Source organism: Chiloscyllium punctatum, chromosome 4 (genome assembly GCF_047496795.1).
Source record: "Chiloscyllium punctatum isolate Juve2018m chromosome 4, sChiPun1.3, whole genome shotgun sequence".
Taxonomy (NCBI): Eukaryota; Metazoa; Chordata; class Chondrichthyes; order Orectolobiformes; family Hemiscylliidae; genus Chiloscyllium; species Chiloscyllium punctatum.
In genome coordinates, this window is record NC_092742.1 from 6,997,879 (window position 1) to 7,024,956 (window position 27,078).

General features: G+C 44.9%; 1 protein-coding gene across 2 annotated transcripts in view; it reads left to right on the top strand.

Annotated features, from left to right (window-relative positions):
* brf1b (BRF1 general transcription factor IIIB subunit b) overlaps positions 1 to 27,078 on the top strand; it is a 482,080-nt gene that overhangs the window by 450,314 nt on the left and 4,688 nt on the right. For both annotated transcript variants that reach the window (XM_072568024.1, XM_072568025.1), the window contains one exon: positions 22,361 to 22,412. In XM_072568024.1, the coding sequence (XP_072424125.1) occupies positions 22,361 to 22,412 (52 nt within the window). The remainder of the gene's footprint in view (positions 1 to 22,360; positions 22,413 to 27,078) is intronic.

Sequence of the window (27,078 nt, forward strand, 5' to 3'; positions counted from 1 at the left end):
AAGATTGTTCTCTTGGGAGTGATTGAGCAATTGAGATGGTAATTGTGTCTGTGGTGCAGCAGTCTGTTTTCACTGTAACCAGGCATTTTAAAAAGAAATTGCAGAATGTTTCCTCAATTTTCAATTGATTGATGTTTTTGCACACATTTAGTTGGTTATGTTGAATAGAAGGTTTAATCACCTATCACCTAAAGTCGAAATCAAGCAATACTGCAATGGTTATGGTGAGGGCAGTGTGTAAAGCTCCCTCAATACTGTCCCCATCAAAACCTTGCAGGATGGGTACAGCACTTGGTTAGACATAGATTAAATATCGCTTCTTAAAACTTAGCTTTGGTCAAGATTTATTCATCCTTTACAATCCTTGTCTTGTCTAAGCAGTCCTGGAACAACCCAAAAGTTGTTACGCAGTTCACCAGCAGGTTCGTCCTGCATGTGAAAATAAACACATTAAATGGGCTGCATGTTTGAGAAAATTGCCCCAGTGTTCAAATCAATAGTTTCTATTGTTCCTGATGGCACTCCTTTAGTTTAGTGACCTTTTTCCTTGCAACCTTGAAGTATTTTGGATGGTTTTATATATATATATATGAAAGATGGTGTGTAAAGGGTTTGGTAAAAAGGTTTTAAAGGACCTTATAGAGGTTTATAAAATTATGAGGGGCATGGATAGAGTAAATAGCCAAGGTATTTTCCCTGGGGTGGGGGAGTCCAAAACTAGAGGGCATGGGTTTAGGGTGAGAGGGGAAAGATATCAAAGGGATCTAAAGGACAACTTTTTCACACAGAGGGTGGTACGTGTATGGAGTGAACTGCCAGAGGAAGTGGTGGAGGCTGGTACAATTACAGCATTTAAAAGGCATCCGGATGGATATATGAATAGGAAGGGTTTAGAGGTATAGGACTAAGTGCTGGCAAATGGAATCAAATTAATTTAGGATATCTGGTCGGCACGGATGTCATAGAGATGTACAGCATGGAAACAGACCCTTTGTTCCAACCCAATCTAGTCCCACCTGCCAGCACCCGGCCCATATCCCCTCAAACCCTTCCTATTCATATACCCATCCAAATGCCTTTTAAATATTGCAATTGTACCAGCCTCCACCACATTCTCTGGCAGTTCATTCCATACACATACCACCCTCTGCATAAAATGTTGCCCTTGAGGTCTCTCTTATATCTTTCCCCTCTCACCCTAAACCAATGCCCTCTAGTTCTGGACTCCCTGAACCCAGGGAAAAGACTTTGTCTATTTATCCTATCCACACCCCTCATAATTTTGTAAACCTCTATAAGGTCACCCCTCAGCCTCCGACGCTCCAGGGAAAACAGCCCCAGCCTGTTCAGCCTCTCCATGTAGCTCAGATCCTCCAACCCTGGCAACATCCTTGTAAATCTTTTCTGAACCCTTTCAAGTTTCACAACATCTTTCCGATGGGAAGGAGACCAGAATTGCACACAATATTCCAACAGTGGCCTAATCAATGTCCCATACAACTGCAACATGACCTCCCAACTCCTGTACTCAATACTTTGACCAATAAAGGAAAGCATACCAAACACTTTCTTCACTATCCTATCTACCTGCGACTCCACTTTCAAGGAGCTATGAACCTGCACTCCAAGGTCTCGTTGTTCAGCAACACTCCCTCGGACCTTCCCATTAAGTGTATAAGTCCTGCTAAGATTTGCTTTCCCAAAATGCAGCACCTCGCATTTATCTGAATTAAACTCCATCTGCCACTTCTCAGCCCATTGGCCCATCTGATCAAGATCCTGTTGCAATCTGAGGTAACCCTCTTTGCTGTCCACTACACCTCCAATTTTGGTGTCATCTGCAAACTTACTAACTATACCTCTTATGCTTGCATCCAAATCATTTATGTAAATGACAAAAAGTAGAGGGCCAAAGTAGATGTGTTGGACCGAAGAGTATGTTTCCATGCTGTATATCTCTATGACTCTCTGACTTAATACTTCATTGTGGTATTAGTTCCCCTAAGTGAGTGACTGAAAATACATATGCTTTTGTATTCGAAAGAAAGAAGAAAGTAGCTTGTATTTCCATAGCACTTTTCACATTCATAACTCAAAGTCTTTCACAGCCAAATAAATACTTGTGGAAGGGTTATGGTCATTGTAGTGAATGAAGCACAACAACTGATTAATGCCGAATACATTTTCGAGACAGCCCTGTCCAGTTGTTGATTGAGGGATCAATATTATCCAAGGCTCTCTGGAGAGGTCACCTGCTGTCCTTTGAAATGCAGGTCATCATATGAGAAGGAAAATGGCAGCCCGGTCATATGAACAAACACTACCTTTGACAGTGCAGCAGTCCTTCAGTATTGAACTAGGAGTGTCAGCCTGGTTATGGGTTCAGTACTAAAAGCAAAAAATGCTTGAAAAACTCACAGTTCGACAATGTCTGTGGAGGAAGGAAGGATTCATGTTGAGTCCTCCAGGAAAGTTTATTAACCTGTAAAATTTTCCTTTCCCTAAATACACTGTCAAACCTGCTGAATATTTACAGCATTTTTGTTCCTCTTTTGGATTTCCAGCATCTCCAGGACTCTGGTCCATAGGCTCAAATCATTGATGACACACACAGTGTGTATGTAGTCTGTGCTGAGTTACCTGTCCTTAGATTAAGTTGAGGTGGGTACTTAGTTATGGAGGAGGGGGATGTGGGAAATGTACAGATTATCGAGAGGTCAAAGGAAGCAACAAGATAATGATCGATGATTACTTGAAGTTATTAGTTGCAATCTGTGTGCACAGAAATCATAGATGTTCTTGTCTGAGTTTTAACAGTGAGAGAATACACCGGGCTCTGCTGATTGATTGGAAGTGGCAGCTTTAGTTAGACAAACTCTCCTTGCTTCTATCGACCATCTGTCTGAGGGACACGTGAGCCAAGAGACGGACAGGGACTCATTAGAAAATTACAAGATTTCTTCAGGCCCTTTTCTGCTCCTCTGTTTCGACCAACAAATGCTTTGCTTCAGCTGTGTTTTTTTGTGTGTTGTTTGTGATCATCTCTGTGTGAAATAATTGATATTGTTCCTGTGTTCATCTGCAGCTCCTTTTCAAGTGCAAATTTTTTCTCATGCGGTGTTAAATAATGGAGCTGGAGGAGGGGCTGTATGAGGGGTCAGCAACACACCATGCCCCAGATGAGGTTTAACCCTGCAGATCACTGATCCCTGCTGAGTTGCTCGATGTCAGAGAGAGGCGAGTGCAGCAGAGAGAGTGACGTAGGGACAGCAAGGGCGAAAACGAGCGAGGAAGCTCATCAGCCCTGAGCCATTTCACTGGCAGTGCCTACGGATCATTACAAGCAACAAACAGCATTTATATGGCAACACAACACATTTTGAAGTGGTCTAATGCCAGAAGCACCATGGACAGATTTTGCACAGCAAGATCCCACAGGTAGCAGCGAGACAAATGATTGGATCATCAGGCTTTATTAATCCTTGTTGAAAAGTCAAAAGTGGCTAGTAGCCCCAGGGAGGTCTCTGTGTGCCATGATAGTTCCCACATCCATCAGAAGATGCTAACAGGGCCTCCAGCTTTACGTCTCATTCAAGGCAGAGCTGCTCCTTCTGCAATGCATTACCAACGTACATTCAGGGCAGAGGTTGTAGAGTGTTGGAGGCGAGTGAAGGGGTCCTCAGAAGGAGGGCTTTTGCTCGAAACATCGATTTTCCTGCTCCTTGGATGGTGCCTGACCTGTGCTTTTCCAGCACCACTCTGATCTAAACTGAGGTACATTCAAGTTAACCTTCCATTACAACAAACGCCATGGGCAGAACCATCCTCACAACTGGACAAATGCCTGGTGAGGAAGGGCTCACATCATTGGTCCAGTGTAGGTGAGCCTCACCTGACATTCCCCACCCCTTCCCATAGCTTTTCCCCTCAGCACCTGTTTGTGGGAAAATCTGGGGACCTGGTGGACATCCCAGACACACACGTTATCTTTTGAAGGCTGGCAATAGAACAGTTACAATAGGTTTGGTGAAGAATTAATGCATGGTTTGAGTCATCTTTCTCCATACTAACATGGAACTGTGGAGGAGGCTATTCAGTCCCTTAAGCCTACTCCACCATTTAATAAGTTCATTGCCGCTCTCATTGTAACCTCAAATCAGAATTCCTACTTAACCTTTCACTGCCTTGCCTAATAAGAATCTATATACTACTGTCTTAAAAATATTCAAGGACTATGCTCCCACCACCTTTTCAGAGAGAGATCATTTCAAAGTCTCTTGATTTTCTGAGAGAGAAAAGCATCATCTCATTTTGTTTTAAATGAGAGACCCCTGGTTTTTAAACAGTGACTCACATATTCTCCCATGAAAGGAAGTGTCCTCTCCACATTAACCCAGCCAACACCCCTTAGGATCTTGTATGTTTCAGTCGAGTCACCTCTAACTGTTTGAAACTGCAGCAGATACAGGCCCAGCCTGGTCAACCTTTCCTCATAAGATAACTCGCCTATTCCTGATATTAGTCTGGTAAACCTTGTCTGAACTGCTTCTAACACATTTACATTCTTCCTTAAAGAAGGCGACCAAAATTGCACAGAGTACCCCAGAAGCAGTTTCACCTGTGCATTGCATAACTGGAAGCATAAACTCACTGCCATTGAATTCAACTCCTTTCACAACACATTTCACTATTCTATGAGCTTTCCTGATTACTTGCTGTACCTGTATATTAAGCTTCTATGATCCATGCACTAGGACACCCAGATGCCTCTGCATCTCAGAGCTCCCCAATCTCTCACCAATTATCTAATATGCTTAATTTTCAACCTACTTTTCTAATCAACCTGGTCAGAGATGTTATTATATACCTCTGGAGTAGGTGGGAATAGAACCAGGGCCTCCCGGTCCAGAGGTAGAATTCTACCATTGCACCACAAGAGAAACACGTATGCTCATTTTTTTATTCTTCTAGCCGAAATGGTCAGTTACTCACTTTCCCAAATTATACTCCATTTACCTTATGTTTGCCACTGCACTGCAGTAGACACTACATGAAGATTCATTTCCACTTTTGACCCAGGTTAACATTTTCGTTTTGGACTCCAATCAACTAATTGGTTTGACTCCCTTGGTTTCCAAATCCCATTAAGGATCCATTTGTTCCTGAGCTGAATCGTCACCCTCACTGAAAAGTGCCTGTGTGGAATGTCAGGTGGAAACAGCTCAATGCTCCACTGGGATGATTCCCACAGTCAAATCACCTAGAGACACATTGTCTAGCTGACCTGGTATATGAAAGCTATTTGAGACAGATACTGTAATGATTGTCCCCCTCACCACTGACACTCACCCCATCTCCAGTTTGGGACAGAGAGTCAGAAAGAGCAATGTAGACTGTGGCCAGTTTAATATTGTTTTATTAACAACTGGCAGAAGGTGAATCTTGTACTTGGGCAAATCTTAATTACAGTTTCATTAGCAAGATTGCTGCTTTCATTTGTAAAATCGAAAGGTGAAATGATTTGCGGCTTCCAGTCTGCTGTTACAGTGGTGTGAGTTGTTAGCTAATGAGGCTTGTCTTCTGTTTGTAACTGCACACAATCCATAAGGCTGTCTCACCCACTCACAGTTCACAATACTGAGTTCAAGTCTTGGGACAGTGCGCACTCATTAGTGAACATCTCCACTCCTATCCTTAAGTTGCAGAGAAGGTCATTGATAGAACAGCTGAAGTCGTTTGGGCAAAGGACTCTTTCCGAAGGAACTCCTAAAGAGATGTTCTGGAGCTGAAGTGACTGACCTCAATCTTTCTTTGTGCCAGATATGACTCCAAACAGTGGAGAGTTTGCCCCCAATACCCAGTGATTCCAGTTATACTAGAGCTCCTTGATGCCACACTCAGTCAAATGTGGCCTTGATGTCAAGGGCAGTTACTCTCCCCTCCCCTCTGGAATTCCGCTCTTTTGTCCATGTTTGAACCAAGGCTGTAATGAGGTCAGGACCCTGAGTGACCCTGGTGGAACCCAAACTGGGCGTCACTGAGCAGGTCCTGCTTGATAGCACTGTTGGTGACCCCTTCCATCACTTTCCTGATGATCAAGAGTAGATTAATGGGGTGGTAATTGGCCAGGTTGGAATTGTCCTGCTTTTTATGTACAGGACATACCTGGGCAATTTTCCACATTGTTAGGTAGATGCCAGTGTTGTAACTGTACTGGAACAGCTTGATTCTGGGAGCGGCAAGTTCTGGAGCACAGGTCTTCAGTACTATTGCTGGAATGTTGTCAGGGCCCACAGTCTTTGCAGTATACAGTACCTTCAGTTGTTTCTTAAAATCACATGGAGTGAATTGAATCGACTGAAGTCTGATATCTGTAACACTGGGAACCAATGGAGGAGGCCGAGATGGATCGTCCACTTAGCACTTCTGGCTGAAGATTCTTGCAACTGCTTCAGCCTTATCTTTTACAGTGATGTGCTGGGCTCTTCAACTATTGACAATGGGAATATTTCTTGTATCTCATTTTTAGCTCTGCCTGTGCAGTTCCTGGAATGCCCTCCTGCACTCTCTGTTGAACCAGGGTTGATCCCCTGCCTTGGTAGTAATGGTTGAGTGGGGGATGTGCCTGGCCATGAGGTTCCAGATTGTGTTGGAGTCCAATTCTGCTGCTGTTGATGGCCTACAGCACCTCATGGATGCCCAGTATTGAGCTGCTGTATCTGTTCAAAGCCTGTCCCACTTAGCACATGATAGTGTCATGCTGTTTAGATGAGACTTTGTGTCCACTCTGATCATTCCTACTGATACTGTGATAGACAGATGCTGCAGGAAGATTGGTGAGGATAATGTCAAAGTTTCTCTTTTACTGGTTCCCTCTCCACCTGCTGTAGACCCAATCTAGCTGCTGTGCCCTTCTGGACTCAGCCAGTTTGGTTCATTAGTGATGCTCCTGAGTCACACTTGGTGAAGAACATTGAAGTCCCTCACTGTAATAACTCAGGAAGCCTGACTGGAAAGGAACACTGTTTTTTGTTGAACGCTGAAATGGAGCCACTACCCACGTACTAGTCCGAGGCCGGGATGGAGTTCTGCAGACCCTCCCCTGGATATTTTCTATTTGACCTCTGGAGCAGGTGGGACTTGAACCCCCAGGCCAAGGGCTCAGGTGATGAGTTCCAGCTGGGCAAGGCTGTTACCAATGGAACTCATATTTCACAAGCACACAGCAAGATTAATCAGTGATCCCCATGGGGCTTAAAGGGATTCTCACATCCACTCAAAGTACATTCTGCACCCTTATCAAATTTGGTGCTTCCTATTGTTCAACCTGGAGGAGTGCTGATTCACCAGCCTAAGGGACATAATATATGGTAATCCAGCAGGAGCAATCCTTACCTGGTGCTTCTGGTCCAGAGTTACAAACCCTCCCCCCTACTGTGCCCAAAAATGCCCTTTATTTCTTCTTTATCTCCTGCTGTTTCCATTTCCCCTGAATTCGCTGGGACATAATATTATGGTCACTGACTGCCTTATGGTATCACATCAAAATAGCCATTTCTTTTGAACATGTGAACCCATTTCATGAACGATTTGGAACAGAAGGCCCATCGAGCCTATATGGTTTCTCAATAAGATCATGGCTGTCCTGAGTTTAAATTCAACACCAATTTCACCAGTCCTTCAGGAGAGGTTGGAGAATTTGTGGCTGTTTTACTTGGAATGGAGGAGGCTAAGAGGAGGTTTGAAAGAAGCTTTCAAAATCATGAATGGTGTGAACAGAGAGGGAGAAACTGTTCCTGCTTGTAAACAGATCAAGTACGAGAATTTTAAAACATTTCACAAAAAATAACGAATGTGAACTGAGAAACCCCTTTCTCACACAGTAAGTAGTTATAGTATGGGATGCACTGTCTGGAGATAGTACTTGGAATCAAGAGGGTGATTGTTTCAATTCGGGTAACTGTTCAATGTGAGGGGATGGGGGGGGAAAGGCAGGAGAGTAGCACTGTGAAAATGTTCAGAGACAGATGGACTGAATGGTCTCTTTCTGCATTGGATCAATTCTGTGATTCCTGCCTACCATTCATTCACCTTTTAGCTACTTGCTTATCAAAACAAATATCCAATTCTGCCTTATAATAGTCAGGGATTCTGCTTTCACCGTCTCTTGAGGAAGAGAGTTCCAAAGACATTTAGCCCCCTGTGAGAAACAAATTCTCCTTCCCAATGCGCATTATTTTTCAGAGGTAACCCCTAGTGACCTATGAGCATAGCAAGCCATTTATTCATAGGACAGGGGCATCACAGCCAAGCCCAATTCTGATTTAGTGTGACCACTTTATTTTATGTGTACTTTGCAGCAATGATCTGACTTTTTAGAAATGTTTCCATGGAGTTTGAGTGTCCCTGGCAAGACACGCAGTTATTTCTCATGACCCATAACCTTTGAGGAAGGGAGGATGGACTAGTAACCCACAGCCTCCTGATCTCACAACATGATCAACTTTGAGGGGAAGCCCAGAGTTGCAGTGCTCACTTTTTTGCCTAGTTGATTTTAGCCTCACTGCGAATCCTCTTGCAAGGATGCCTACTTTGAAGCTGAGTTTCTCTCTCTCTCTCTCTCTCTTTCTCTCTCTCTCTCTCACTGCACGCCCCCAGGTCATCTCATCTGCCCTGAAGCTCTTCAACCATGTCCTGAAATAGACTCGCTGCCCTACCTGCCAATCTTCCTTTCCACCTATCCAGTCCACCCTCCTCTCCGACCTATCACCTTTATCCCCACCTCCATCCACCTATCGGACTCTTGGCTACCTTCTCCCCAGCCCGACACCCCTCCAAATCTGTATTTCCACCACAGAGGCTCCCAGCCTCACTCCTGATGAAGGGCTCCTGCCCGAAATGTCGATTTTCCTGCTCCTCGGATGCTGCCTGACCTGCTGTGCATTTCCAGCACCACTCTAATCTTGACTCCGAAGACCAGCATCTGCAGTCCTCACTTTCGCCTAGAGTGGTCTGGAGTCAAGGCCTGGTGCGGACTGGAGGCTAGCTGCCAGTGTGGTCTGGGTTGGAAGACTGGTGTTCTGAACTTTTATTTCTGCAGTGCTGGATTTTTTTATTTCTCTATTTTCTAAGATCTTGTAACTAGAGAAGCTGTATCTGAGCACCTTTGTAGCTAAGATGCCGCTATAGTTGGCAACTTATAAACTTCTCACTGTATTCATAGAGTCATAAAGATGTACAGCATGGAAACAGACCCTTCGGTTCAACTCATCCATGCTGACCAGATATCCCAACCCAATCTAGTTCCACCTGCCAGCACTTGGCCCATATCCCTCCAAACCCTTCCTATTCATATACCCATCCAGATGCCTCTTAAATGTTGTAATTGTACCAGCCTCCACCACTTCCTCTGGCAGCTCATTCCATACACACATCACCCTCTGTGTGGAAATGTTGTCCCTTAGGTCACTTTTATATCTTTTCCCTCTCACCCTAAACCTATGCCCTCTATTTCTGGACTCCCCCACCCCAGGGAAAAGACTTTGTCTATTTATCATGCATTTGAGTACATGTGACAACAAAGCTAATTCAATTCAGATCAGAAAAATACTCTGGGGATAGCATTTCAAATGGCAGCTGGCAGAATTTAAAATCAGTTGATTATTAAATGGGATTTAAAAGCTGGCCTTACAATCTGTACGGTTCACTAATGTATTTTAGGAAAGGAAATCTGGCCTCCATGTGATTCTAGACCATGTCAATGTGATTGACACTTAACTGCCCTCTAAAATGGCCCTCGTGAGGCCAGTCAGTTGTTTTAAACTGCTACAAAAATTCAAAAAGGAACATGTTTATCCTGCAGCACTGGCTGTACCTTAGTGAAATGCAGCTGAACAATAAGCTGCTGATTCCTACCAACGTGACTTAGCAGCACAGTGCTAATGTTGACTGCTACACATTGTTATTTTGCTTAGAAAAGATTTGACTCATCTGGTCTTCATATTTAATCAGAAGGGTCTCTCCCTTTTCCTCCCATCATGATTTAGCCGAAAATGCTGAAAAACCTAAACTCTTAAATCCAACAGTGTGATTTTAAAAATGCTTTGATTGTTAAATACATCAGAATATTTAATTTTTTTTATCATTCCCAAGCAAAATAGGAATACTCTGTTTGGATTCAAGAGACCTAAGCTTTCCCTTTGCTAAATTTGAAAAGCTTCACCCAGCTGTACAATGTGGTGATAAAGTTTGGTGTTGGTTTGCCTTTGTCTTAGAAAATGATGGAGACTAAGATCACTGTTCTTTTGAAGTTAATGTTAACGGATTTGCATGAAGACAGACAGTCTGGGGCAGTAAGATTTGTTTTACTTTAGAGGAGCCAATAACCAAATGGTACTATCGGTACAGTATTAATCACAGTGTGGAAGTAGGCCATTCAGCCCGTTGAGCCCACACCAACCCTGCGTACAGTATCCCACCATCCCTGGAGCCCTGCGTTTCCCATAGCTTGGATATATGGGCAATTTAACATGTCTAATCCATCTAACCTGCACATCTTTGGACTGTGGGAGGAAACCAGACCATCCGGAGGAAACCCGCACAGGCAGTGGGAAAACACGCAAACTCCACAAAGACAGTCACCTGAAGCTAAAGTTGAACCTGAGTCCCTAGCGTTGTAAAACAGCAGTGTTAACCATTGTACCACCATGTCACAATCTAGAGACCCAGATCATGATGTGAGTACCTGTCACGGCTGATGGTGGAATTTGAAGTCAGTGAAAATCTGGAATTACATGTCTAATGATGACCATGAATCCACTGTCAATTTGAAGCCATCTGGGTCACTAATATCCCTTTGTGAAGGAAATCTGCCATCCTTACCTGGTCTGGCCTACATGTGACTCCAGGCCCACAGTAATTTGGGTGACCCTGAACTGCCCTCCGAGCAATTAGGGACAATAAATACTAAGGAAAAAAAGTGAGGACTGCAGATGCTGGAGATCAGAGTCAAAAAGTGTGTTGCTAGAAAAGCGCAGCAAGTCAGGCAGTATCCGAGGAGCAGGAGAGTTAACATTTCGAGCATAAGCTTTTGCCTGAACTGTCGACTCTCCTGCTCCTCGGATGCTGCCTGACTGGCTGTGCTCTCTCAGCACCACACTTTCTGACAATAAATACTGGGTAAAAACAATGACTGCAGACCTAGTCAGCAACACTCATATCATTAAAAAAAATTGTTCTGCTATGAAGACCTGATGATCTGACTGGTCATCACAGTGGCTCAGTGGTTAGTACTGAAACCTCAGTGCCAGGGATCTGGGTTTGATTCCAACCTCGGGCGACTGTCTATGTGGAGTTTGCACATTCTCCCCGTATCTGTGGGTTTTCTCCGGGTACTCTAGTTTCCTCCCACAGTCCAAAGATGTGCAGGTTCGGTGAATTGGCCATGCTAAATTGCCCATAGTGTTAGGTGCATTAGTCAGAGGGAAATGGTCTGGGTGGGTTACTCTTCGGAGGGTCGGCGTGGACTTGTTGGGCCGAAGGGCCTGTTTTCACACTGTAGGAATTCTAATCTGATCACAACTGTGAATTAGGATTTTAGTGGTCTACACTGAGTTTGTTGTGACTGGGGATCACTGGGACAAGGAAACCCAAAGAGCTGAAGCTGAAAATAAATGTTTCTAGTTTTGTATAAGAATTCTTGAGTCTTTATAAAGGTGCCCAGGTGTAGATAGAGTTGCACATGATTCAAGGTGACGTAAAATTGTTACAAGGAGTTATATGTAATGGTACATTCATGCATAGCACCTTTGCAATATTATTTATATGTTCTGTGCTAGGTCCTTGTGTGGAATTGCAAGACCAGAAGGCCTAAGATTCGTCATTAATCCACACCGAGTTAACAGGTCCCTTCCAAATGATAATAGGAGAATTGTTGACCGTGAAGGGCTGGTGTGGACATGATGGGCCAAGTAGCTTCTTGTTGCACTGTATGCACAGTAACACTTGTGTGATTCTGTGAATCCCAGACTTACCACAGAGGAAGCAGAATCTATTTGTGTCCACCTGTCCAGATATCTCAGGCTGGAGCACGCAGTGTAGGTAATCCAAGTCCATCCTGACTTGGAAATATATTACCGTTCCTTCACTGTTTGCTGGGTCAAAATCCTGGACTTCCCTCCCAAAGAGCATTGTGGGTCTCATGGACTGCAGCGGTTCAAGAAGGCAGCTCACCCCCACCTTCTTAAGGGCAGTTGGGTATGAGCAATAAATACTAGCCTTGCCAATGACCACATCCTCTGAATGAATCAAAGTTAATCAGGAAAGGATGGGTCTTTGCTATAATACCTTCCACAGTTGGACAGTTTGTCCAGCTTTGATGTATGGGCATTGGGGATGTCCCAAGGAGGAGAAAAGAGAAAATCAGGGGGACCATGGAGCTATCTTTAACAATCCTTCGTTGACATTATTGGCTTCATGCTAAAGATGTGCTTGAAAAGGAGGATAAATACCAACAGAGAGGGCTGTTTGAGGGATAGAGATCACAGTCGTGCATTGGAAAATTTGAGGGAGGTGGGGTGAGGGGGAGGGGGGTGCAGTTGGAATTGCTTCTATGGAGAAAATTAGTTTAAAGATCTTGAGAATATAAAGGCTGCTCTCTTTAGTGCAGGTGTTGTGCGTGTCAGTTCCCAGGCTAGTTTATTGCTTGATTTCCCCTTCTCCCTCACAGCACCAGCTGTCTTTATATCATTTCCGTATGGCCCCTTTGTCTTTATAACAGGTTACAGATTTCTGTTTGTTCATGTTTGAACACATATTTGAATAAGTATTCACTTATTCCTGCATCGCATGATTGAGCATTCCTTGTGCAGGATGTGGACAGGTTTCACATTCTTGGCTGCCTGCTTACTATCTCAGTATTCAGCCGTGTCAGCATGGTGAATCAAATGATTCAGCATATCCACATCACAATGCATCTCATTAGTAATGCTGCTTTCGATAAAGAAAGAAACAAATTCCATTTCTACAGTGTTTTATCAATTCTCTCAAATGCCCCCCAAAACTTCTCAGACAATGGACTGTGTTAACTATATTACCGTTGTAGCTAATCATTGCAGCTGTTTTGTACACAGTAAGCTCCCACAGACAGCAGTGAAATGAAGGATTAGTTCATAGTGTTTGGTGGGGATGATGTTCACCAGAAACTGGGAGAGTACTTCTACTCCTCTTCCAAGATGGCTCTAAATTATTTTACGTCTTCCCTGAGAGGGCAGATGGGAGTCTCAATTTAATGTCATGTCCAAATGTCAGTGTAACACTTCCCTGATACTGCATGGGAGCCAGTCTGAATTTGATGCTCCAATTCCGGATTTTAATGCAGGGGCGACTGGCAGTTGAGGCTGTTTGCCTTCCAGCTGTCCCTCTCCAGTGTAAATGCTGGTGTTCAACTCCCTCTCCTCCACCTTCATCCACCCAGCTTTTGTCATGTGACTGTCTGAGGTTGGACTGTGGGCTACATGCTGCAGGACAGTGAACAGGAAGGGGAACTCCAGCCCCATTTATTCTCCTCTTGTGGACTTATTGTACTGAACTTCACCATGACTGGGATACAGCAAAGAGCAGTCTTGCACCCTGCAGCCTCCCATTGATTGATTTTTAGCATCACAGTTAAAAAAGTGTTATAATCAACATTTTCTCCTGCTCTAGTAGGTTCTCATTTTGTTTAGTGGGTTCGAGATGTTTGCCTGTAGCCTTCTCGAACATGAATTTACAAGTGAATTACAAAAAGGTGCATGGCGCATAAATTAGACTCCTTAATGATTTCTGAATTGCTTCCAACTCTCTTGATATTCCCTCTTGTAACACCCAGAGGGAAACAACTGGCTGTCTACTCTGATGCTGCAGAACCACCTTCTGATGCCACCTGGAGTTTGAATGTGTTACGTCCGTGCACACACTTACATCAACTTCTGAGCACACGGTTTTCCTCGCTCTATTCCTCTTGCCCCCACCCCTAGATTTAACACCCGCAAGCTTTCTCTAACCCTTCTCCCCAAGTTTTCACCCTGAGTTTTCTCCGCTCCATCTCTGAGCTACCATACAGAACACAGCCTCTCACCCTGCCCTCCTGTTATGTTACCAACTGATGATAACAAAACTGAACAACAGGGAGAGGCTGAACAGGCTGGGGCTGTTTTCCCTGGAGCATCGGAAGCTGAGAGGTGACTGTATAGAGGTTTATAAAATTATGAGGGGCATTTTAGGATAAATAGACCAAGTCTTTTCCTTGGGATTGGGGAGTCCAAAACTAGAGGACATAGGTTTAAGGTGAGAGGGGGAACCTATAAAAGAGACCTAAGGGGCAACCTTTTCACGCAGAGGGTGGTACATGTTTGGAGTGAGCTGCCAGAGGAAGTGGTGGAGGCTGGTACAATTGCAACATTTAAAAGGCGTTTGGATGGGTATATGAATAGGAAGGGTTTGGAGGGATATGGGCCGGGTGCTGGTAGGTGGGACTAGATTGGGTTGGGATATCTGGTCGGCATGGCCGGGTTGGACCGAAGGGTCTGTTTCCATGCTGTACATCACTATGACTCTAATTCTGATCCCAGAGTGAACCCTGGCTTTATTGACTATAAGTGTTATGTTTAGAATTTGCTTATCATGGTGATCAGTCACTGAACGTATTCACGAAAGAACATCGACATTTATTACACAGAGGTAAGGAAAATATAAAGCTATATTTGACAAATTGGAAATATCTGATCCTGAATAGCTGTAAAAAAAATTCAACCCTTTTTCCCACCAGTATCTTTTCAGCAGTTTTTGTCAAACTTTAACCCACTGTGACGCCATTTCAGTGTTTGAAATTTGTCAGCACCTTGGATGAAAGCTGGGGGGCGGGGGAGGAGAGACAGAGAGATGTGTGAGGGAGGGGCATAGACCTCCACAATAGCCAATACCTGTACTTCCAAAGAATGTGTGACCTAACTTGCTGTTGTAACCTCTGTTTGAGGAACCCTTCTTTACAGGCACTCGGTTCCAGTGAAGTATCAGTCCTCTCTTCACACTCTCATTCTTACTCAACTGACAAGATCATAAGCACTTTCTTTCAGCGAATCTATGCGCTATCACCAAACGTGATTCTCGCCGTTACCCTGAGACAGACAAACACAGGCCAACTCACTAGAATTAGGGGGCAAAGCCTCAAAGTAAAGAGGTTCACAACACAAAAAACTGCTTGTCTACCTCAAAATAAGGGGGAGCAGATTGAAGGCTGAGCTGAGGAGGAACCTCTTCATCCAAAGAGTTGTGAATCTGTGGAATTCCCTGTTCAGTGAAGCAGTTGACGCTACCTCATTGAATGTTTTTAAGGCAAAGATAGATTTTTGAACAGTAATGGCGTTAAGGGCTATGGTCAGTGGGCGGGTAAGTGGAGCTGAGGTCATGAAAAGATCAGCCATGATCTTATTGAGTGGTGGAGCAGGCTCGAAGGGCCTATTCCTGCTCCTAGCTCTTATGGTCTTTGAAGGAAATATTTCTGAGCTTTCTCCAGACATGTCTACTTGGACTGCTAAAGCACCTTAGATCATCTTTCCAGCTCTGATGTTCTGGAAATTGTCTCTATATAGCAACATTTAAGAGGCATTTAGACAGAGATATGAATATGCAGGGAATAGAGGGACATGGGTCATGTGCGGGCAAGTAGGATCAGTTTGCAATGACATCATGATCATGCAGGCATGGTGGGCCGAAGGGCCTGTTCCTGTGCTGTACTGTTCCATATTCGATGTAAAACTAAATGGTCTTTATGCTGTTAATGATCTTTTCTCTGAATTGGACTTGCTTGTGATCCCTCTCCATCTCTCTCACTGGCTCTTAAATGTTAAATTAATAAACTAAGAAAGTTAGATATTATCTCACCAGGTAACTTTTCTAATCATTTATCTTAAGTCACATGATGTTTATGGAAGTGCTATTTTGACTCATTGCTGATCCTCAAAGTAACCTTTACAGACCTGAAAACCGAAAGCTCATTTACTTTAGAACTTACTTTAGAACCCTCATTTTCAAATGATAACATATTATGGACCTTCAGCTTTCTCCTGCAAGGATCTCTATTCCACTTCCTTTCCTGGCCATGTCTGTGTGAGATATGCACAGTTTACCAGTGCCTTCCCCCAGGCTGCTTCAGCTATGCAACGAGAAGGGCTTATAGAGGATCATGAAGGTATTTGTGAACAATTCTGTTTTGCAGAGTATCACAATCCAACCAGATTACTTAAAAAAAACAATAACTTGCACTGGTATAGTGCTTTCTGTGTCATCTCACTAGGAACATACTGGAAGAGCTGTAAGGTTCATCCCCTGTGGTTATGTCCATTTGAGCAGCTGGACAGGCCTCAGTTTAATATTTATTCAGCAACTCAACACCTCTGGAAGAGCGAGCTCCAGCTAGGTTTTGTCTTTATGCCGATTGACCTCTGACTCTGAGGTGAAAGTGCTGCCCCCCCGAGTCATGCCTGGTGCAGCAGAGGTCCCTGAAATCATAACTATGAATTGTAACCCCGGGTATGTAGAGGAGTCTGATCCTAGTTGCTTATTTAGGCTTGGTTTTTATTTCCCCGGTTGGAGGAGCGTTACCTGAATGGGCAGTGACGATCTGGAGATTACAGCACAGCCACACGAGCCACGAGTGATCCAGTGACCCGCTGAGACCAGGTGGAAGCTCATCATCCTCTGTCAGGAAGCTTTCACTTTCACCACCCCCAATCGTATTGGGGGAATCCATGAAATACTGAGCTTTCATTTACAATTCCCAAGCATCCCAGGAGCATTGTTGATACTCCAAGGTGTTGGTGAGCAGCAACACGTTCCTTTTTCAGTTTGACACAAACACACAAACCAAGCAGGGATATTTCCCTCAACACGGCTGGGATACCAGGCTGGGTAAGTGGAGAATCCTTGGGCCTCCCACAGGCCAAGTGAACACGTTCCAGTTCTAAAACTCTCCCCTATACTATACCTCAGAGGTGAACAAGGCTTAGCTGTAGCTGCATGTGGCTTTGAGGGAACTGCTTTTACATCCACAAACAAAAACACATTCACTCATGTGCACACACACGCATATACACACTTGTGCGTGTACACACCCTCACACTCTCTCCTTCTCACACTCTCTCACAGTCTCAATCTGTCACATGCTCATACACTCTCTCTCACGGATACAGTTTCTCTCGCGCATGCACGCACACCCTCTCGTGCTCACACTGTCATATACTTTCTTACTCACTCTCACACTGCCTCACCCTCTCGCACAGGCACATACACGCATACTCATACAGGCAACATCTGAGGAGCAGAATAATCGATGTTTCAGCCAAAAGCCCTTCGGATGCTGTGTGATCTGCTGTGCTTTTCCATCATCACTCTAATCTTGACTCTAATCTCCAGCATCTGCAGTACCCACTTTCGCACACACATACACCCACACGTGCACTCTCTCTCTCACACACTTCCTTGCACTCTCCCTGTCACATACACATTACTACACACTCGCACACATACTGTCTCATGCGCACTCTCATACATGCACGCACACGCACACACACATTCTCTCACGCTCAGACACTGCAGTCGTAAAGCTGAGTGGGAATTCCTGTGTACAGCTAGCACTCGATCTGGGTCCCCTCTGATCCATTCCCATTGATCGTTGCAGAGGAATCTCAGATCAACTGGACATTCATGCAGTGATCCTCAATCTCTCAGACTGGGCCATCTTGCACTCTGGTTGTGTCAATGTGGAGCATCCTTTATGGCAGTTATGGCAGTTTAGCTGAACCATAGGGAGCACATAGACCCAGACCTGTTTTATAAATTGCAGTTAGCTTCAGTAGAAATGGTCTAGGGAGGGCAGAGAAATGTAGTAGAGTTCTACATTTCTATCTGATGATTCCTGTTGGGTAAGGCTTGTGCTGCCCCATGTATCTCACTAACCTTCCAGTGATCACTTCAGCTTTAAAATTCTCCTCCTTGTATTTTAATCTCTCTATTCCAACACACCCTCCTCCGTTTTTAGTATAGCACCAACCCATGTTTGAACAGTCTCTGCTACACATTGCTCCTTCTGTGTCTCCAATGGAGGATTTTCCTGAAATCCCGTCAGTCTTCCTCACTTCCTGAATGGCCCTCTTGTGAATTCCATTTCTTTGGCTAGCTTTGATCAGCCCACCGATATCTCCTTTTCCAGCTAGCCATCTGTTCCTTTCCTTATGCTGATGTGAAGCACTTTGGGACTTCCCAATGTCAGAGACATTGTATGCTCGAAATGGTGCTGCTGCTGCTATTGGTGGTTGTTGAAACTGTCCAAACTTACACAGGATGGCAACTGGCCCAGGTTACCAGAGAACAGCTGCTGCCAGGTGAACCATACCTTGGCATGGGACCCAACTGTCAGGGGGGGGGGAGAAAGAATGATAGCGGAATGGCTTTATTTCAGGTACACTTCACTGTGTCCCTACGTGATGCACATTCCAACTGCAGCACAGCGTGAAGCCTGCAATACACTTGAAACAAATGGGATCATGTTAGCATCTTCTTTTAAACAGGTGTTCCTATTGACTGATTTCTGAAGTGATTTGCAGATTAGACAGTGCTTAGACTTTTAGATTATTTCAACAACAATTTGCATTGATATAGGACCTTTCATTTCAGGGTATTATTTAGCAAGTGCTTTGACACTGAACCATATCAGATGTATGAGGAGAGTTTCTATCATCTTGGCCACCGAGTGTCTTAATTTCAGAAAGGGAGGCAAAGAGACCAAAGAAACCAGAGAAGGTTGAAGAACCTCTTTGCTGGGATCCCACCAATTGCTTCCAGTGACTCATGTCTGGGAATAATGTCATCAGGCTGAGCTGTGATTTTTTTCATTTTCAGTAGTACACCAACAATTGTACATATTTATGTAAATCTCTGTGTACCCTTGCGCTCTCACTATTATGTAACAATGCTAATTCTGAAAAGCACTGTTCCTCTGACAGTAACCTCTAACACATCTCCCCCACCCTCTGCCCCACTAACGCACTGGAGTAAGCAGCAGTGACTGCACAGAGACCGTGTTTGTAACTGGGTGAGGATCAGCCATTCAGTGTCCCTGTGCCCTGACTCTCTCCTTTGTCCTCATTTCTCCAAACATTACCCTGTCAGCTTTTCAACCGACACGTCAGCTTGTTACACAAAGAGAAAAATCACCCTTTTCACAGCCATTTCAGGCTGTCAGTCAGTTGGCAGAACAATTGACAGCTGCTTCACCCAGCATTTTTGAACTGTTGATTCCAAGCAAACCTGAAGCAAACGTTTTCAGACCAGCTGGTACCTTCAGAAAATTCTGTTTATCTCCAGTGTTTATCTCCAAATAAAGTTGCTAAACATAAATTTCTGGAAAGGGGCATCCCAGTCTTTGCCTCCCATGTGTGTTTCCTTTCTTTGAGCTTAGCTACTGCTGTAATTTTGAAGTAAGGAGAATTCTCTGATGTGAGGCGAATGGTTGCATTCTTAATGCTGCTGAGTGAGCTCAGAGTCATGAGACTTGGGAGTGACCTGAAACAAGTGATGATCTGTCCTCCATCTAGCAGGATTTGGCATTTTACTAAAACATGCTGTCTTGGATTGTGATTTGACCTTATTTTCTGTGCATTACAGGAATTTACCTGTGCATGTTTATTAACAATCTGAAAGAAGTTGAGGATCCTGAGTATGCAACAAAGTAGACAAAAATCCCACCAAAGTTGAGGCAGATGGTATTTACTGAGAAATAGGAGGATCTCGGTGATGGTCGTCTTCTCTCAGTTTCACCTTGGCAGTCAGGTTTCCATGGTAAATACAATGACTGCAGATGCTGAAAACCAAATACTGGATTAGTGGTGCTGGAAGAGCACAGCAGTTCAGGCAGCATCCAACGAGCAGCGAAATCGACGTTTCGGGCAAAAGCCCTTCATCAGGAATAAAGGCAGTGAGCCTGAAGCGTGGAGAGATAAGCTAGAGGAGGGTGGGGGTGGGGAGAAAGTAGCATAGAGTACAATGGGTGAGTGGGGGTGGGGATGAAGGTGATAGGTCAAGGAGGAGAGGGTGGAGTGGATAGGTGGAAAAGAAGATAGGCAGGTCGGACAAGTCAAGGAGACAGTAACTGAGCTGGAAGTTTGGAACTAGGATGAGGTGGGGGAAGGGAAAATGAGGAAGCTGTTGAAGTCCACATTGATGCCCTGGGGTTGAAGTGTTCCGAGGCGGAAGATGAGGCGTTCTTCCTCCAGGCGTCTGGTGGTGAGGGAGCGGCGGTGAAGGAGGCCCAGGACCTCCATGTCCTCGGCAGAGTGGGAGGGGAGTTGAAATGTTGGGCCACGGGGCGGTGTGGTTGATTGGTGTGGGTGTCTCGGAGATGTTCCCTAAAGCGCTCTGCTAGGAGGCGTCCAATCTCCCCAATGTAGAGGAGACCACATCGGGAGCAACTGATACAATAAATATTATTGGTGGATGTGCAGGTGAAACTTTGATGGATATGGAAGGCTCCTTTAGGCCCTTGGATAGAGGTGAGGGAGGAGGTGTGGGCACAGGTTTTACAGTTCCTGCGGTGGCAGGGGAAAGTGCCAGAATGGGAGGGGGGTTTCCATTCCTGTCGATAATGTTTATGCTTTGAGAGTGTGTTGCTGGGAAAGCACAGCAGGTCAGGTGGCATCCAAGGAGCAGGAGAAACGTTTCAGGCATAAGCACAGACTCTTGACTCTGATCTCCAGCATTTGCAGTCCTCACTTTCTCCGAGATAATGTTTATGCACTTGGTATACTGTGAGGAAAGTCATAATGTATGTTTCTAAAGGGTTAGATGTAGAATCAAGCTCCATTTATTGGCCCCATCAAATACTCCCAGAACAGAGACAGAACAGTACTAGACACACAGTAAAACTTCCTCTACACTGTCCGTATCAAACAGTCCAAGACAGGGACAGCACAGGGCTAGTTACAGAGTGAAGCTTCCTCTACACTGTCCCTATCAAACACTCCCAGGACAGGGACAGCATGAGGTTAGATACAGAGCGAAGCTCCCTCAACACTGTCCCCATCAAACACTCCCAGGACAGGGACAGCACAGGGTTAGATACAGAGCGAAGCTCCCTCAACACTGTCCCCATCAAACACTCCAGGATATGTGCTGTGATTGGGAGATTTTGTGCAAGGATAAAGAACAAACTTATCTCCAAACACAAATCAATTTTCTAGTTAAACCGGGAAGGGGCTAAATTCCTGAAAAGCTGCTTCCCAATTAAACAAACTGCCACAGGCCTTTCAGATAACCTTGGAAATTAATTATACAATGAAGCAGCAGTCCTGAGGAAACACAGAGCTCTCCGATCTATCACTCTGTGTCAGCCAGTCTGTGCCTGCCTTTCTGACAGCAGCATGGAGCAGTCCCCCTCATTAAGCACAGATCATTTCCTAAGTGTGTTAATTAGGAGCTGGTGTCCCTCGGGTGCCTTGGCTTTGTAGTTTCTCTGATACTGTGTGAACAAGAGCTGCCAATCATGCCAATAAAATGTAATCTCCAGACCAGCTCCTCCTGCAGTGACACATGGTGTTTTCCTGCCCCTGCTCACTGACAAGGTTCATCATGTCAGAGTCGGCCTGGTGAATAGTGTTGAGATGATTTCTCTTGGTGAAGCTAGTAATGTTCAGTGTGATGAAAGGTCACAGACATGAACCTTTTAACTCTATTCCTCTCTTCACAGATAACACTAGAACTGCGCAACGTTTTCTGTTTCCATTTCAGATTTCCAAAATCTGCAGCTTTTTATTTCTGTCTTGTTCCAGTGGTCAAACTGTATTTTTGTCTCTGTTCACATGCAATACACATCCAGGCTTTTGTTATCTCCAGACACGACTCCCACTGCTTACTTCATCAGCCTTTCCACCAGCGCTCCCTCGTAAACTGAGATCAGGCCTCAGCTATGGACAGTACACTTCCCTTTTATACCCCACTCTAATATATTCACTTTTCAGTTGAAGCCCATCTCTCTAGTGTCTTATTCACACACACTAATACTGAGCCATGTTTGAACACCCTAGATATATCACCTCACAGATTAGTTAAAACCTTGACCATGTTTAAATTGATTATTTTTCTGTTGTACATTTAAAACTTTCACACAGGTATAACTTCAGGCCCACTGAACCTGCTTTAATGTGAAACAGGAGCTACAGGATTATTACTTTGAAGTGTACAATTCAGTCCACCCTTTGATTTTGGTCTGAATGTTAAAGGATCAAACTGAAAACGCCAACTCAAAGACTAATTCTCCTTTCTCTTCCAGACTTCGTCCCCTGATTTCGTCAGTACCTTCGAAAAAACCAGCAAATAACCCGGTAACAAGCCTTTACTCAGGTTTTATGGTATTTTAAAATGTCAAATCCTCTTACCACGGTGTTGCTGATGCCACTGATTGGGGGTCAGAGCTGAGGAACTGCAGACATTGGGGTCAGTGTTGAGGAACTGCAGACATTGGGGTCAGTGTTGAGGAACTGCAGACATTGGGGTCATTGTTGAGGAACTGCAGACATTGGGGTCAGTACTGTGGGACTGCAGTCATTGGGGGTCAGTGTTGAGGAACTGCAGACATTGGGGGTCAGTGCTGTGGGACTGGAGTCATTGGGGTCAATATTGAGGGCCTGCAGACATTGGGGTCAGTACTGTGGGACTGCAGTCAGTGGGGATCAGTGTTGAGGAACTGCAGACATTGGGGGTCAGTATTGAGGGCCTGCAGACATTGGGGTCAGTATTGAGGGCCTGCAGACATTGGGGTCAGTACTGTGGGACTGCAGTCAGTGGGGATCAGTGTTGAGGGACTGCAGTGATTGGGGTCAGTGCTGTGGGACTGCAGTCATTGGGGTCAGTGCTGTGGGACTGCAGTCATTGGGGGTCAGTGCTGAGGGACTGCAGTCATTGGGGTCGGTGCTGTGGGACTGCAATCATTGGGGTCAGTGCTGTGGGACTGCAGTCATTGGGGGTCAGTGCTGAGGGACTGCAATTATTGGGGTCAGTGCTGTGGGACTGCAGTCATTGGGGGTCAGTGCTGAGGGACTGCAGTCATTGGGGTCAGTGCTGAGGGACTGCAGTCATTGGGGTCAGTGCTGTGGGACTGCAGTCATTGGGGGTCAGTGCTGAGGGGCTGCAGTTATTGGGGATCAGTGGTGAGGGACTGCAGACATTTGGGGGTCAGTGCTGTGAGAGTGCGATCATTGGGGGTCAGTGCTGAGGGACTGCAGACATTTGGGGATCAGTGCTGTGGGATTGCAGTCATTGGGTGTCAATGCTGAGGGGCTGCAATCATTGGGGGTCAGTATTGAGGAACTCCTCTCATAGGGGTCAGTGCTGAAGGACTGCAGTCATTGGGGATCAGTGGAGAGGGACTGCAGTCATTGGGTGGTCAGTATTGAGGGACTGTGACATTTGGGGGTCAGTGCTGTGGGACTGCAGACATTTGGGGGTCAGTGCTGTGGGACTGCAGACATTTGGGGGTCAGTGCTGTGGGACTGCAGACATTTGGGGGTCAGTGCTGTGGGACTGCAGTCGTTGGGGTCAGTGCTGAGGTCTGATGCCGTGGCACTACCTTCTTGCTATAGTTGGGGTGAATCATAGAATAGGTAAAATCAATGACTGTAGATGCTGGAAACCAGATTCTGGATTAGTGGTGCTGGAAGAGCATAGCAGTTCAGGCAGCATCCGAGGAGCAGTAGAATCGATGTTTCGGGCAAAAGCCCTTCATCAGGAATAAAGGGCTTTTGCTCGAAACGTCGATTTTACTGTTCCTCGGATGCTGTCTGAACTGCTGTGTTCTTCCAGCACCACTAATCCTGAATCATAGAATCCCTACAATGTGGAAACAGGCCCTTCCGCCTAACATATCCACACCGACCCTCTGAAGAGTAACCCACCCAAACCCATTACCCTACCTTATTATCCTATATTTATCCCTGACTAATGAACCTAATCTGCACATCCCTGAACACTGTGGGCAATTTAGTATGGCCAATTCATCTATCCTGCACACCTTTGGACTGTGGAAGGAAACTGGAGCACCTGGAGGAAACCCACGATAACATGGGGACAACATGCAAATTCCACTCAGACAGTCGCTCAAGGCTGGAATCGAACCTGGATCCCTGTAGTTCATTGCAGTGGGATTGCACTGAAACAAGGAGCCATTCCACTTTTATGAATCCAGGAAGGAAGTAAAGGAGGGAAGAGCAGTGCCATTTGATTCAGTGATGTAGGAAACGGAGAAGTTGTAAAGTTAGGTCATAGCCCCAAGTCTCAATAATCAGTCTAGCTTGGGATCCCTGATGTCATTATATGGAGTAGCTGGGCGAACAGTTACAAAACCAGTCCAGGGTGAGGAAGGTTACAAAATAAAATGGCTTCAAGAGGTGAATCTTTACAGCTGCCTTCTCATCTGCAATGTCCTCCCAATCCTACCCTCCTCCCTCCCATCAGCATTGTCCAAACCTCTGGTATAGGTGACATTCTGCTGTGTGTGTGTAATGCGCACACACACAGACACACACACACAGACACACCCACACATACATACACACACACACACAGATACACATATATACGTACACACACACAGACACAGACACACACAGTCTCCCACCAGGGTCGTCGCCATTGTCAAAATAAATGAGGCTCAAGATTGTGATTGTTTCGAATCTTTTAATAAGTTAGCTTTTTAAAAAAATTATAATGGATTAATTTGCATTGGTACATTTTAATAAGAATTTAAAAACATTTTAATTTTCAGACCCAATCTGATAAAGTACCTGGGGAATTGTGTTTTATTGCAATGGCTGCTGCTAATTACCGAAGATTAGCACACGTTTTTCCTGATGTAACAGACAGGTAGTGTCAGTGATAAAATTAGTAAGAATTAAAGGTAACTGAGCATTGTTAAATTGTCAATCCATCCTAAATATTATACACAGAGTAGTGATGTCTTCACGTTCAGTATTGTCTCTCAGCAACCCCTTGTCTTTGTCATAGTCATAGAGATGTACAGCATGGAAACAGACCCTTCGGTCCAACCCATCCATGCCGACCAGCTATCCCAACCCAATCTAGTCCCACCTACCAGCACCCGGCCCATATCCCTCCAAACCCTTCCTATTCATATACACATCCAGATGCCTTTTAAATGTTGCAATTGTACTAACCTCCACCATTTCCTCTGGCAGCTCATTCCATACACATACCAGCCTCTGTGTGAAAACGTTGTCCCTTAGGTCTCTTTTATATCTTTCCCCTCTCACCCTAAACCTATGTCCTCTAGTTCTGGACTCCCCACCCCAAGGAAAAGACTTAGTTTATTTATTCTATCCGTGCGCATCATGATTTTATAAACCTCTGTAAGGTAACCCCTCAGCCTCCAATGCTCCAGGGGAAAAAAAACCAGCCTGTTCAGCCTCTCCCTATAGATCAAATCCTCCAACCCCAGCAACATCCTTGTAAATCTTTACTGAACCCTTTCAAGTTTCACCACATCCTTCTGATAGGAAGGAGACCAGAATTGCACGCAATATTCCAAAAGTGGCCTAATCAATATCCTGTACATCTACAACATGACCTCTCAACTCCTGTACTCAATATTCTGACCAATAAAGGAAAGCATACCAAACGCCTTCTTCACTATCCTAGCTACCTGCGACTCCACTTTCAAGGTCTCTTTGTTCAGCAACATTCCCGAGGACCTTACCATTAAGTGTATAAGTCCTGCTAAGATTTGCTTTCCCAAAATGCAGCACCTCATTTATCTGGCAACTTCAGTCAAGCCAATCTAAGGAAGGTGTTGCCCAAGTACCACCAGAATATTACCTGCCCCACAAGGGGCCCGAATATTTTAGACCACTGTTTACACCACTGTGAAAGATGCCTACCGCTCCATCCCCCCGCTTTCATTTCGGGAATTCCGACCACAATGCCACGTTTCTTCTCCTGGCTCCTCAGTGGTCAGATCTGTAGCCTAATCCAGTACTCAGCCTGAGAGACCAGCAAGATGTTTGCTTAAGTCCCTGTGCTGGGTTATCCGATCGCAGAGGTTGGGATATCATATTTAATCCCAAGTGAGAACAGCAGTGGACATGAGGACTACATATATATCCTGGAATTATAATAGATGGCTAAGTGGTGAGGCAGCACTTTCATTTTCCCACCTGCCCTTTTACTGAGGTAATTTTTCCCTCAATCAGCCTTAACTGAGTAAATCTCAGCTGTCTATCCAATACTCAGTGCATTTCTGTCCATGTCATAGGCCATTCAGCCCTCTGTTACTGGACCGACTCGCTATTGAGCAACTCATACCTATTTCCCCGTTCTACCCCTGTACTCATAGAAATTTATTTTGTCGAGTTCCTATCCAATTTGAAATGATTCACCATCTCCACTTCCAATATACAGCGTTTCCCCCCCTGCCCCGAGTGAGCAGGGAGTTCCACGGCTTTACCACTAAGCCACTGTGTTTCAAAAAAAAAGTTCTTCCTTTTCATAATTTAGCATTATTTGGCCAAAATAGAGTTGGAGCTTTTTACAGAACAGAAACTGCATTTTGGCCCATCCTATGCACACCGGTCATTAATCATCTACCTATTCTAATCCCACTTGTTCCAGCACTTGACCTGTAGTGTGTGCATGTCGTGTGCTCTCTCTGTCTCAGGTTAAATTCCAGTTGCCACTGTTCAGCCCATCTGAGCAGCCTGTCTATGTTGTTTTGTAGCCCTAGGCTTCCTCCTCATATTTGCTACACCACCTATTATCGTACCATCTGTGAGCTTATTGATCATACCTACTACAGTCATATTTGTATACAGCAAAGGACCCAGCACTGACCCTATGGTACTCCATTGGAGACAGGCTTCAAGTCCTGAAAACACCCTTCAACCATCTCCCTCTGCTTCCTGCTCCTAGCCCAACTTGGATCCAATTTGCCAACTTGCCCTGGATCCCACGGACTCTTAGCTTCTTAACTAACCTGCCATG